Raw genomic sequence first — 14,783 nt, forward strand, 5'->3', positions numbered from 1 at the left:
TTTGTTTGATATTTCCTTTAATGCACTTAAGACAACTTCAGCAGATATGCATGCAGGTATGTAGGTGGGGTGGTAGGCGTCTTGGCGCTGTTCGACAAATGGTTGGATTTTTAAGAGGAGCTTTTTCATGGCAATAGACGTAAAGTATGCATATATTTTATACACACAGTATGTATACATAGAATGAGATCAAAATATGAAATTATCATTTAAGGTTTAAAGCCATAGCAGTCGAGCTAAACCTGACTGAACCACGAATTGGAAATTGCTACGTTGCTACGATTCGCGAGTTTGTTTATACGCATACATATGTACATAGAGACGTATGTATGTACATGTTGAGTTAAAACGAAACGCTACGAACGGAGACAATAACGAAAACCTGAAAGAGAAAAATTGGAAATTCCCAACAACACTTATTGCCTGGTTAGCATTGGCATCTCGACTTGGGCCAATGTGGGATAGCGCTTTTACCAATAAGTTCGGTGCTGTGATCATACATATGTATATGCAAATATTTGTGCACATGAGAATGTGTTTGTAAAATACATAATATAAGTGACGCGCATGCCGCTCTCTTGGGATGACTTCTCAAGCTTGGCGTAAAAGTAAAAACATATACATACATATATATATGTATCTTTTAAATTTAGAAAGTTTAAAAAAAGCTTCAGGAATTGTAAGTCTACTAGAATCCAGTTATACCCACATCATTTTGAGCGCTGAGCTTGTCGAACTGGTCGTGCCGGTGTGCTATTTTTCAACTCGTCGAATTCTATGGAGCAACAAATTTCATGATGATCGCAGATAAGCCTTTTCAGGGGATTCAGTTCTCAAAATTTACATACATACCTATGCGTATACATGCATATGTACTTACTTTCTTATATGTGTATGTACATACGAGCTAGCACTATTTATTATTACTTTTTTTTTTTAATTTGCCATGATTCAATATTTAAATCGATGAGAACAACAACACCTAAACAAAGATCGATCCTCAGCCAGTAATTGCGATGAGTTTCTGGTTCGCAACCAATGCTATTTAGGCAAAAAAAATTACTCTCGGCGAAGGGCACTATTATTTTGAAAAATAACTTCTAAAAGTCAAAAATTTAAATTTCTTCTGCATATTTATTTTTGCTGGATCGTTGACTGAAATTGTTTTGCATTTTTGTTACCAAAGTACAAAATGGTAGAATAAATGGTAGAAGGTTCCGAATACGAGTAATATATACGATAATAAACAAACATTCTCAATATTTATGCCTTCTGTTATCAAATTTACCAAGATCTTTTCGTTTCTAACTATATTTGACGAGTGACTTGAACGATATTCGCTTTAAGGGTCGGGATCGTTCTACAGGGTGGCTGATGAATTTTGCTACATTAAGAAACTCAAATAACTTTTTTTTTAGTGTATGGAATTCATTTATTTTTTTTCAAGTTGAAGGTCATTAAATTTTATTAAATGTAGCTTAACTAGTTTTAAAAATAATTGAATTTAAATGCCCCCATGCTCGTTGACACAAGTGCGGCATCTTAGTAAAAAGTTGTTCATTGCTGCTTTGAGAGTTGCGACAGGAATAGCCGCAATTGTTGCCCGAATGGATTGTTTTAGTTCATCCAAATTTGTTGGCTTTGTTTTATAAACTTCTTGTTTACATAAACCCCACAAGAAAAAGTCAGGTGCAGTAAGGTCAGGCGACCTGGGGGGCCAACGAAATTCGGAGTTTCTTGAAATCAGTTTATTGGGAAATTTTCGTCACAACTCTGTCATAACAGTCTGGGCTATGTGAGACGTTGCCCCATCTTGTTGAAGCCACACAGAGTTGAAAGGAATTCTCTTTCGGCGTAGTTCTGGATAGAAAAATTCTTTCAGCATTTTCAAATAACGGTCTCCAGTAACCGTAACGGTGTGACCATTTTCTTCAAAAAAATAAGGCCCGACAATACAGCGTGAAGAAACCGCACACCACACTGTCACGCGAAGAGGATGCAATTCCGTTAGAAGTACTCCATATTCGACAATTTTGTTTGTTCACATTGCCGTTTAAATCGAAATGGGCCTTATCAGACATGAAAAGGCAGTTTAACATGTTTTGGTCTTCTTCCACCATTTGCAGGATCTTCTGGCAAAATTCCAAGCGAATCGGCAAGTCTGCTGCATTCAGTTTGTTAACCATTTGAATTTTGTAGGGAAATAAGTCTAAATCTTTGTGCATTATTGTTTGCAAAGACTGTCGGCTGACACCAAGTTGAGCAGATAAGCTTCTTGTTGAAACCCTTGGATTGCTTTGTATAGCTGCAGCTACAGCAGCGATCGTTTCCTCCGTCCGAACTGGTGGGTTTCGATGATAAGGCCTTCTTGCGACTGTTCCTTGCTCAGCAAAATTATTCACCAGTCTCATTATGGTCCATCTGCTCGGGGGATCGCCGTCAAACATCCGCCTGTACTCTCTCTGTACCAAAACTACGGACTCCAGTGCGTGATAGCGGCGGACTATCCAAATTCTTGTTTGCGTGTCCCAGTTATCCATTTTAATAAATTTTAAAGATCAATCTGCAAATTAAAACAAAAATGGAACAAATAACTTAAAAAGAAAAAAAGTTATTCAATTTTTTTTTGGTAGCGGCTTTCATCAGCCACCCTGTATTTACTACCCAGGCCGACACAAATGTTTAGCTAAGCACCAGACTACAGTATTAAATTCGTTTCAAGTGACAGTGAAGTGGTAAGCACTGCAAATTCAAAGATTTTTCAAGCTTGAAAACATAAAGTATGGGTTTAAAAAGGAAAGAGTTTTTCTTTGAGATTCTGTTAAGGCTTTAAAAAAATATAGCCCAAAAATCTGGGTTTTTGCACTTTTAAGCCGAGTATCACATCTGGAAAGCGTGACTTGCTGGGGTTGTTCATATTCGGATTCAGTACGTCAAGAACCTTCCGAAAATTGTATGTAGTATAGTTCTTCGACTTGGAAGTCAATCAGTGCGTATCTGCCATTTGGTAGTTCCCGGGTTCGAAACTCCGGGCACGTAACACTAACGTTTTTTATAATAGCGGTCACTCCTCGGAGGTAATGGCAAACCAAACTGCCTTTAAAAATACTTTGCGACTTTTTCAATAAAATAACTTAAATGCTTTGCATATTGGGTTTATTTTATAAATTTAAATGTTTTAAATCTATGTATTTTTATCTAAGAAGCACATAAATTTTTTACTTCATGAAAAATACTTAAGAATGCAGCAAAATAATTGTCAAATCATAAAAAATGCAGGCGAGAGGGAAGAGTATAAATTAATATTTTGTTGAAAATCCGTTAGGTTGTTGTTGCAGCATCATAAACATTCCCCGTGCATATTCGACGAATGCTTCTGAAGTGACAGTCCTTGGTCGGATATAAATCCGGGTCGTTCCGGTTACGTAGAACCGACTGCCGTGGGAACGTGAACGTCCGTTTTGCTTTATTACTGCTGCATAGCGCCTTTACATTGGCATTATTAAACATCTACATCATTAGGAATGGATTCCCATGCTGCCATTACCTTTTCAAATAACTGATCCAAATTTGTCATATTCTGCGTACTGAGTACAAGTCGTTCCAACGTCAAAAGTCGTTCTATTGCATTTAAGTCGGCACTCGAAAAAGCCCAATTCAGAACAGTCTTCGAATCGTCTTCGAAAAACTTTTTTGCAGCACGAGAAGTGTGCTTTGGATCATTGTCTTGTTGAAATTTTCAAATCATCGTTAAATTTTCTTCCATATAAGCAGCATTACATTTTGAAGTATCTGAACGCACTTGACCGCATCCATATTACCTTCAATACGATGAATTGGTCCGACACCGTTCCAGGAAAAACAGCCCCACTCTATTATTGAGCCTGCCCCGTGCTTAATGATTGGTGAGACGAACTTGGGGTCGAATGGTACACGTTTTGGCCACGCACGTGCTTCCAACTAACTGAACCAACTCAATTTATTTTCGTTTCATCGCTGAATAAAATACAACTCCAGTGATTTTGAGCCCAAGAGATGTGTGTGATATCGAGCAAATTCTGTTCGTCGTGGGCGCTGAGATGTTGTTACCAAAGGCTTCTTCCCTGCGTCTGCACATTCAAGCGCAAAAAAGTACCGCTACGGCACCGTAGTCGATGAAGGCTGCACATATGTGGTTGTCATCGCACCGTTCTTAAGTATTTTTCAACGGCTATATTTCTCCCATGAAACATTTTATCATAAAAACCCATCTGCCGTTTGGAGGTGGCATAAAGCTGTAAGCCCCTCCATTTGGAAAAACACCAAAATTCACCCCACAAATAGCGGCCAAATACCCAACGTTTCCACGACGGTCGGTTCTACGTTACCGAAACGACCCCGATTTATATCCGGCCAAGGACCGTGACGGTAATATGTAAGTATGGGGAATGTTTATGCTGCTACAACAACCACCAAATACCCAACAAAGGAGTTCGTGCAACGCTTTCAATTTGTAAATTCGGAATAAGTGTTATTTTTGGTCCCTGTTCTTTACTGGTTTTTTATTGAACAATTTTTACTGGAAAATCACAAGTACAGATCTAATCGGCTGCTACATTTCAGAAGTTATTTTGCACAGAACCTGGTATTTTAAAGTTTAAAATTACTTTTATTGTAAACTTTTCTTATTTTTCGCCCTTAATCTCCAATGCGCAGTTTTAATATTGTCCAAATGTTTTCAATAGGGGATAGGTCTGACCTTTCCGGTGGTCATTTCGAAATGTCAACATTTTGTTCCCTAAGTATTTCCTTACTTTTTTTGCGGTGTTGGTCGGAGCACTATCCTGTTATAGCATAAAATAGCTACCAATCAGCCTTCTTCCTCCAGGTATTGCAACCTTTTTAAGGACTTCTAAGTAAATATTGGCATTACTAGTTTCTCTGGTCCACTTGGTCGAATGCATTCACAAACTATGATAAAAAATTCAGCAACCTTAAATGTGGTTTTTTTTTTCTCTACACGTAGACCCTCCCAAAGGAATATTTCAGCCGGAGCATATATTCATCCGTTCAAAGTATTTTGTTCTACAATTATTGTGGATCCAAAACATGATCTTGGTAAGACTCTATTCTTTTTTTCATATTGAGTTTGCTAAGGTGACCTTGCACCCGTCCATGTTTGACTTCTTCATACAACCTTCCGTTAATAGTTTGCGATGAAGGGGCTTCATGTCCTTCAACCTCCAATCGGACTCGAATTTTCGGAGCTGAAGTGATAGATTTGAGTTTGCAGCAGTTTTAAGTCTATCCACAACTTGTTTGGTCGTATTTCAGGGCCTGCCCGTTTGTTTCATAGGGCTTTGCGTGAATGATTCTTGTACGCCAGAAGGGTTTTTTCCCGATACGCGTATGTGATTTGTTAAAAATATATGCAGTTCTTTTGTGGGTATCGCCATTTTTATGCCTTTCTGTTATAACCCCCGTAACTGAACGGGTTGGTTCTACGACAGTCGGTTCTACGTTACCGAAACGACCCGGATTTATATCCGGCCAGGGACTATCACTCCAGCAGCATTCACCGTATGTAAGTATGGGGAATGTTTATGCTGCTACAACAACAACAACAGGTTGGTGCGAGACTATCAATCGGGAGTGCGTAGGTTGGAATCTCCGAATTATTTTTAATATTTCTTAATAATTTTTCAAACTTACTAAACCACTAAAAAACGTGATATTTTGGTATGAAACTCTTTGATTGCTGCTACTAACGCAGTTTTATAACACAATTTCTGGTTTGCAAAAGAAAAACTAATATTTTTGCTTTGGAAACTTAATTTGTAACGCCCGACGCTGGATTGCCAACAACAAACATGAAATGTGAGAACTCACCTGTCTAAAATTGCATTTGATTGTTTAGTACCAAAATATATTGATTTATTTATGATTTAATATGCTCAAAAAGAAAACACGTACCGAAAAATGTGCTAACCGCTAGACGTAACAAATAACTAAAAAATGCAATCCTGTAAAATTTTAGCTGAAACAAAGGAATCTAGTTTTATTTGATTCGAAATTAAAATGAACGGTTATCGGCACACTCAAATGTATGCACACGGGAGTTTCGTGAAGTTCAACAAAAGGCACAAAAATGTGCACTCGGTGGGTGATGTAAGGAGCTGGTATTTTCTACAAATTGAGAATACTGGCGGTCTGCACCTGCTTAAAAATCTCTCTTGCGTTCAACTTTAATTTTTCTCAAGCGAGATGGCGTTGGAAAACATAATTGTTCATCAAAAATATGTCGATCTATTTGTTTATTTAATATGTCATCTATAAAGGCCAGTAAGCAACCGACTTTCGCAATAAAATTTTTATTAATTTATGTTTGCCTCGGTCACTGCGTTAGCCTTTATGAAATAAATAAAAGTAAAACAAATAAAATAAAAAAAATTAATAATTAAGTTATCGGTTACGTGTTTTGTTAAGTCTTGCAATTGCATTCCTGATGTGTAGCGTTAGACGATCTTATGTAAGCCGCAATCACAATTTCGCACAACTAAAGAATATAAACAACTTACATTTTGGCTATAATAAAAAAATTTTATTTCCTTTTTAAATATATATATATTTTTTTTGTTTTGCTTTAATATATAGTGTTACTTATTTTCTACCATTATTCATTTACTTATCAATGAACTTTCGCAGAATTGTGGATTCTTTGCTTAAATAAATAACTTTAAATTTTTGTTTTTGTTCTGTTTTTGTTTGAAAATTATAATCTTAAATTACTTAGTGTTTGAAGCCTTTTTCTTCTGTCCTTTACTTTGATTAACGTGTATAATGAATCTTAGGGTATTTATATGTTTAAAACCTAGGTCCATAAATGTGCTTGAACTCTTTGACAATAACTTATTATTATTAATATTTAGACATACACTTATATGCGCATAATTTCCGTAGAATATATTTTGTGATCTTAACATTTATTCACTACACAAATCGAGTTAGGTTTCCGAACAGTAGAATGTGTTCTTAGAGTTAATCAATATTGTACATTTATAAGCATTGGTATTATAGGTTGATGGAGACTGAAAATTAAAATAAGGGTACTTTGAATTAAAAACGAGTTGTATGTGATAAATGAAAGCACATGAAGGGTCGGTGTTATGCAACCAAAACAATGACACGCTCATATGGAAAACATTGATTTATATTATGCGCTTTATAATCTTAAATAGACCTACGCTTTTGCTCCGTTGTGTAGCTTCTCTAGTTAGTATTTAAAATGTACAGCGTTTTTGTATTAACATTATGCAAATAAAAAACAAGAACAAAAAACATAAGGTGGATCTGATATACATATTTCTAAACTAACACTATCAATTTATGTGTAAGCTCTAAAACGAGTAAAGGTTTACTACCATATTTATCAATATTAATATACATCTGAGTACTTTTAGTCAGATATTTCGGTGTTTTCAGGGACGCACAATTGAAGACGTTTCGATCGATAACAAAAGTGCAAATGTGCCATTTGCTTGCTGAGTGTGGAAAAAATGTGTAACTCAATTCAGTAAACTTGCTTTAAACCAATCTACCCTTAACAACTGCCCATTGACTCAGTTAGAAAAATTTGGCGAATCAATTGGCTGATTTTGTGCATTCAAGTGCGCCTTTCACGCAGCACCTTCACATGTGCAATAAGCAAATATACTGCAGCACGTGCAAATTATTATTCCCAGCGACACACAGCCCCGATTATCGATAATCGGTCCTACGCTACGGACACGACCCGAACTTATAATCGGGAAAGCACTACCACTTCAATAGCATTCCACAAACAATTATGTGCTATTTTACGCTGCTTCACCAACAACTCCATTTGTGCCGTCTCTTCTATGCTGCGGTCGTATGACGTAGTAGCTCTTTAATTTTTATGCTAGCTTGTTCCAGTAAACAATCTTAACATACACTTTTCTATAAATTTAAATAAGGAATAACGGTATAAATAAAAAAAGTAAATTCCTTAGAACGCTATTAAGAAAACATGTTCAATTTTATCTTAAGTCAATTTAAGCTGCTTGGCATACGACCACAGATTTAATTGGGCTTTGCAGAAGTCTAGAAATGAAGTTGTTTGCTGTTACGGAGTTTGTTGGGCGGAATGTTAAAAATGAACACTTAATCAACTGAAGTTCCCATTTATAGTTTGCATGAATTGTTGCTCCATAGTTAATTATAGTGATCAGCTCTACGAATCGGATAAGTACTAGATCGAATGCTAGCAGTGATAGCTCTGCATGAAGCTCATGAGATCAAAACGGCACATAAATAAAAGGTGGATGTGTGGCATCAGATGTTCCAGTTTATCTTTTATTAGAACTAGATATTATTTGTTATCGATTGGTAAAAATTTTGTAATTTTAATCATTTGCCACTTTGGGTTGTATTCCAACGAATGCGAATCCCCGCTTGAATTCATTGCTTTAATTCCTAAAAAAACTGACCATATCCGTTAGCTTAATCTAAAATTTATGTCGATAATTGTGAAATAATTTAATTACAAATGGTATTGTTCGCGTGCATTGCTTTAGAAAACTACTTTTTATGTATACATATGTATGTATATGTATGCACATACATATATTTGATTTTCTGACATTAAACACTAATTGTCAATTTCTTGGTTAAAGTGATTTATCGCACATTTACACTATTTTTCAATAATAAGTCTGTATTGTTTTATATATAACTCTTCTAAATATAATAGATTTTACGATATTATTAATTAGTTAAGTGCAGCATTCTACAATTTAAATTGGTAATCTAATTTGTTCATTCAAAAAACTGTTTAAATTAGTTAACTAATTTACTTCCTGTTCCTATTTTCAACCAGTATCTCTACTTGTCTGTTATCTAGTGCACCTCTTATACTGCAATAAACATTCCTTTAAGCTAAAGGAAGTTAGTAAGTAATCGCATACTCTACAATACATATTAAACGCACGTCGAAGTTTTTAATTCGGGCTTCCATTAAATGCTTAAAGTACAAGTGTAATTTACTTTACTCTTCTGACTTTCTCTATCTGTGTGTGTGTACAATTGTAAGCTTTCTGTGTTTCTCGCAGTATTTAATGTTTAGGTAATTTTGATTGAACTTCATCTTATCTCATTAAATATAAATGGAATAAGATAAATTCTATGAATTCACTTGCGATAGGGTACAATTTCTTGTGGTCCCTTTTCCCTCCAAGATAAATTCATTATGTTTTCATGTTATAGAGATTCTTCTCATTCTGCGATTCTCATTTGGTTGGTCCAGGAGGGAATGGGTTTATCACAGCTACGGCAGCAGCTTGCTGACTTGCCAACACTGCAGCTAAATATAAATTACATTGCATTAAATACAATAATTCGTAAATTTTATTTATTCAAATCTTACCACCATAAGGTGCAGTGTACATGGGGTATCCTAAGCCGACGTGAGTGTGGTGGTGGGTGTGAACATGCCGTTGCGGTGGCGGGCTGCGTGAATCTGCAGTGGCACTGTTGCCTCCTGGAGGAGCGCCACCGATACTACCACCACTGTTCGGCCCACTTGGGCCACCCTGTTGTTTATGTGAATCGATATTAATCGGTGTACCTGCTAGATTACTGCCCGGTCCTCCCGGCCCACTTAACACCTTTTGGTTGAGCACATCAGACTTATTTGGAGGACCACTCATTCCAGTAGGAGGGGGCTGAAGATTCAATGGGATGCCACTTCCACCAGAAGACTGATTTGTTGCAGTTAAGTGGCTGCCGCTATTGGGAGCATTTGGTCCCACATTCGTACCACTGCCAGGGCCACTTACGCCACCGGTATTGACGGCCTGCTGCTGTATGCCCACATTTGGACTAGACACGCTGACTTTCACGGCTCCACCTGGGCCACTGTTGTTACCACTTGTTGGCGATTTTAATGCACGTTCACTTAATTCGTGTATTTTGTGCGTGGTGTAATACTGGCTAGCAGCATGATGAAGTGCGTCTAATGCTTTTGTTCCGGTGTTCCGTGACAGATCCTCTGGTGCGTGATATCTGGGTATGGGTAAATGATAGGGCGCAGCATTGTATGGCCCAGCTGCCGACATTAACACATTACGGTACATGGGATGATTTGGGTCGAAACTAAAGGGTGCTGGAGCAATATATGAAGGGTGGAGGAAGTATTGCGATGTAGGTGGGGGTGGTGGTCCTTGAGTTTCCATTGTGGGCTTCTGTCCCTCCTGCTTAATTTTTACTTCTTCTTCTTGTTTCTGTTTAGACACCTCTTTTGTCAAATTTGTTGCTTTACTACTGCCTACTGTGTTGGCATTCACATTAGTAGAGCAGGTTTGGGATTTTGATTTTTGGGATTGTTGATGCTGTTGCTGTTGCGGGATTGACATCTGTGGCTGGTGCTGTGACGAAGAGCCACTATCTTCTTTATGTTGATTCATCACTTGAGCTTGAAGAGATCCGGGCGGCCCACTATTGGAAGGATTCTGTGCCTGTACTGCTCGTAAAGCTGCGACAGCACTTTGCCGTCGTTGCTCGTCTGAAAGAATGTAGTATCTAAAGGGGGAGCATTGTTAATTGGAATATTTTTATTTATATTTGGAAACTGTTCACCTTCTTAGCTCTTCCTCGCGAGATAGGTGCTGGGCTGCTAATGTCATTGGATGCCGTTGATATATATTTGGATATGATCCCAATCCCTGCAAGTCTTTCGGATGTAATGCATGTGGTTGTTGGGGCTGTTGTTGCTGTTGCGGTGGTTGCTGTTGTTGAGGTTGGGTACCTGGATTGTGCTCTTGCTTTATCTCTTGCTTTGCCATTGGTTCGCTTTTTATGAGTTTAGTCGAAACCAACTAAAAAAAATAGCAATATTTTAATACAAAATAGTTTTTGAAGATCTCTTGAGCTATAGATATGTAGAGGGGTGCTCTATACTAGCAACCTCGACAAATAGTGTCACTATATCAGTTGTTTTAATAATCTAATTTGTTGTTGTTTTAAAAGTATAGGTAGCCCTGTCAGTGTAGGTATATAACAGGTCATTTTCGTCTAGATTATCTAAGGGTAGGCCCAGGAAATAGAATACTTCTGGCCCAGGGTTGGTTTCGATTACACGCACGAGTTATTCGCATTAGGAATAATCGCGAAGGTCAACTCAGCCGAAGTGCAATGGCTATACCATAATCTAATAGAAGCGTGAGTTGGAGGAGACCAAAGGAAAGGTTTTTTCTTGGCCGCCCACCTCTTTAATTGGCGCTCATCCGTTTAACTAGTTCACAGCGAGTTGCTGCCTAAGTGAATTCTCTTATTTTAGTTTGAAAGTATCATGTCTTTTAATCAAAAGAAACGAAGTATTACGAAGTATAAAACAAAAGTTTATACAACGATGAGTTAATTTTAAATTTTGCAGAACTTTTGCCGAAACTATTCAATTGACAAATCAATTCCATGGTGAAGATGGCTTTTTGTGGTATTCGCAGTTTAAAAACCGGCACAAATTATACTACAACAACCAACACTTGTGCCTAATTCCTTCACCATCCGAATCATGAAAACTTTCATGAGAAAAAGTTATTCCCTCCAATTTTACTCCAACACACAAGAGCGAGACGACAGCTCTTAAGATAACCGGTTTCATGTGTCGGCTCGGCGTATATCGTTTAGATCTATCAATCATCGTGCAGTATCATCTTATTGATGAAGGCATCGGCCGCAAGGACACCACCCTAGAATGCCAAAATGGTCATTAGCATTGAAACCTACCAAAAGATCGTAGGAAATAAATTTGGGAGAACAAGGAGACGAATGCAACCGAGCAGAGGAGTATTGTTCTACTTGATTGCCGCGACAACCGCTTAAACGATTTTGACCAATCTTCACAAAGCGTGCCAGTCGTTTCTATGTCGTACCAAGTGAAGACAAGTCCTTCTGCACCTCATCTTTCCAATAAAAACGAGACCACCAGCTTGTACCACATCGAATACTTTCAGAACTGGAACCTCCATTCGGTCGACATGACCTAGCCACCGAAGCTTCTGGATCTTTATTCACTGCACTATGTCTATGACATATGATATCTAATGCTTAAAAAATAGTTAGAAATCAATAATCAAGCTGATGTAGACATATACCCAAAGTACTAGCCACCTCCAACCACTCTCACTCTGCTATGACTATGTTGAAATAGCGTTTCCTAGGCCGTTTAATGACTCGATGACGATACATAAAATGTTTATTTCGGTCGAAATTATTGTTGCTGCCCTTAAAAATGGAAGATTTTACAGTGGTATGCCATTTCCGCATGCCCAGGCATGCCATTTCCTGCTGCGAGGCGGACACTATTAGGAAAAACATTCCCATGGCAGCCAGTTCTACGTTACCGGAATGACTCCGGTTTTTCCCGGCCAAGGGCTACCGCCCCAGTAAACTAGCCCTGTCTAGTGAACAGTATAATGAAAAACTTTGTCTCAATAGCGACATGACAGCAAGACGTGATGATCCGAAGCTTTTCACTCTAATCCCTAATGCATATACAGTTTTGTACATTATCACAAATTACCGAACCAACTTTACAGTTAGGCGTTTCCTCGATTTGTTTGCACTTCGACCTAATGGTCTTTTGTACCCTCTACTCATCACAGTACCTCAACCAAACCCGTTTTCAGATTATCCTTGGGGAGGGTTATGAGTTGATTAAACCTCTTTTGGTTGTACCCTCTCAGTAAGGATTTCCCCTGGCGTAGGCCCATAGTTTGGTGCCAGCAAATCCCCCTTAGCCCTAGCTCTTCACTCCTGAGCTTCTCCTTGATGGTATGTTGTCCCATGCCAAGGAACGGCCCGAGTCCTATTAAAGGCGAGACCACAGCTTCTCTCGTCAATACGTCGGCTACTTGTGTCCTGGGACCCAAATTAGCCGGATGCAGTTAGGCTAAGTTTCTCGATACACTCAAGTACCAGTGAGGATCTGATCTCACAGGACGATAGGGCCATGAGCGCCGCCTGACTGTCACTTAGAATGGCAATTCGTTCATTCCGGATATTCCTGTCTAAGTTTATCTCTGCACATATCTCCGCTTAGAAGATGCTTGCAAAACTACCCATCGGCACAGATCGTTTGGTTCAGGGGTCGTAAATTCCAGCGCCTACCTTCTGGGGTCTTCGGCTTAAGCCTTCTTATTTCAAAACCAACTCAAACAAAAACAAAAAAGAAGTATGGCTTACTTGTTGCTGCTGAGGTATTTGCTTGGAGCATTCATGGGGACTAGGGCTTTCCTTAACCCGCTCATCTTTTATGGCGCCAGAATTTGGATGCGGAGGAGCAGTATTTTGTGGTTGTGAACTAGACAAGTTTCCGTGATTTCCTAGTTTTATCGTATCATCAGAAGCCACAATTGATACTGGTCCATAGTTGGGTTCCACGTTGTAAGGATATCCGGGAGCCATATAACTAAACAGAAAAGTTGAAAATGTTGTATATTATATAATAAAGCTCTTATTCTATTATTAAGTTCTTACTTAAATGGGTAAAAATGCGAGAGCGGTTTGGAGGGTGTAGGTGTCGGTAAGCCCCCGGGTCCAACCCCAGATGTTCCAAGAGATTGCATAGCTCCCATGCCTGGTGGCAAACCATTATTAGGAGGCCCTACGTTGCTTAAATTTGGTGCCGGCTGTGAGAGTTGCCCCGAAGAGGTGTCTTTTTGGTTGCCTGCACCATCTTGGGATTGCATTTGCTGCTGATGTGCAACACCTTGCTGTTGCTGCGATGACTTCGTAATCAAATCCAAAGGTGGATCTTTACTTTTGTTATTATAGTCTGTTAGAAGGGGAGACTGTTGCTGCTGTTGTTGTGGCTGTTGCTGTTGCATTAGATGCGACGATTGTATTGAAGCTTGTTGTTGAGATTGCGATGCAGGAAGCGTTAAAGATGGCTGAACAAGAGTGGAGGGCAGTAAGCCTTTGTTAGGTGTCTGTGATGGTTGTTGATCGGAAGATGGTGGGGGTACCAAATATTGCTGCTGTTGGTAAAACTGGTACATTCCATAACCACCCAATGGTGGAATAGTTTGCGAACCACTTCCGATACCCACAGCACCTAGATCAGATTGTTTTTTGTTTGGTAAATCTATAAGTTTGGGTTGTGACTTATCTGCAAGTATAAAAGTGTAAAAGCAAGGAACCACAACTACGAATTTATAAAACAGTTAACTACCTAAGATATCCTGCTCTCCCACTGGGGTGGAGTCATCTGAAATGTCACTGTAAGCAGGGCTCTGAACGTTATCCCTGGTTACAACCCCATCATATTCCACAGGCCCTGGTGACTTTCGACACTTTTTCTGTTTTACTGCAGCAAAGACAGGTGAGTTTTTTGTTGACAAGGAAATACCTTCGATTTAAGATTTTTTTTGTCTCATTGAAATACACACATTTGCATGTTTACTTATATAATTAAAAACCCTACCTTGTAAATTTTGTCCGCTTGGCGTCGATGAACTGGTATAAGTACTTATTGGCGTTTGATGTGGTGGCTGCAAACTTTCCGAGTTTGTAGTTAGCTGTGCTGCTGCTCGTTGAGGGCTTTGTCCTGCTAAAGTGCCCGCCTGCGGAGATGTGCCTTGCGATACCTGCTGCTGAAGAGCTAATATTGACGGTGGAGCTCCGGAATTGGATACATCGCTTTGCGGTCCAAACCTCAGTACCCCAGATTTTGCTGAAGGAGTAATATGAATGCATGCATGGTATTAGTATTGTATTGATTTGGTTAA

General features: G+C 38.7%; 1 protein-coding gene across 7 annotated transcripts in view; it reads right to left on the reverse strand.

Moving 5' to 3' along the window:
• Nucleotides 1–9,012: 9,012 nt before the first annotated feature.
• LOC129246196 (mucin-2) overlaps nucleotides 9,013–14,783 on the reverse strand; it is a 33,522-nt gene continuing 27,751 nt past the window's right edge. For all 7 annotated transcript variants that reach the window (XM_054884796.1, XM_054884789.1, XM_054884790.1 and 4 more), the window contains 7 exons: nucleotides 14,480–14,728; nucleotides 14,228–14,404; nucleotides 13,534–14,164; nucleotides 13,240–13,465; nucleotides 10,633–10,871; nucleotides 9,422–10,575; nucleotides 9,013–9,358 (listed from right to left, as the gene is read on the reverse strand). In XM_054884796.1, coding sequence (XP_054740771.1) covers nucleotides 9,285–9,358; nucleotides 9,422–10,575; nucleotides 10,633–10,871; nucleotides 13,240–13,465; nucleotides 13,534–14,164; nucleotides 14,228–14,404; nucleotides 14,480–14,728 — 2,750 coding nt within the window. In that variant the 3' untranslated portion in view covers nucleotides 9,013–9,284. The remainder of the gene's footprint in view (nucleotides 9,359–9,421; nucleotides 10,576–10,632; nucleotides 10,872–13,239; nucleotides 13,466–13,533; nucleotides 14,165–14,227; nucleotides 14,405–14,479; nucleotides 14,729–14,783) is intronic.

The sequence above is a fragment of the Anastrepha obliqua genome, chromosome 4 (assembly GCF_027943255.1).
Source record: "Anastrepha obliqua isolate idAnaObli1 chromosome 4, idAnaObli1_1.0, whole genome shotgun sequence".
Taxonomy (NCBI): domain Eukaryota; kingdom Metazoa; phylum Arthropoda; class Insecta; order Diptera; family Tephritidae; genus Anastrepha; species Anastrepha obliqua.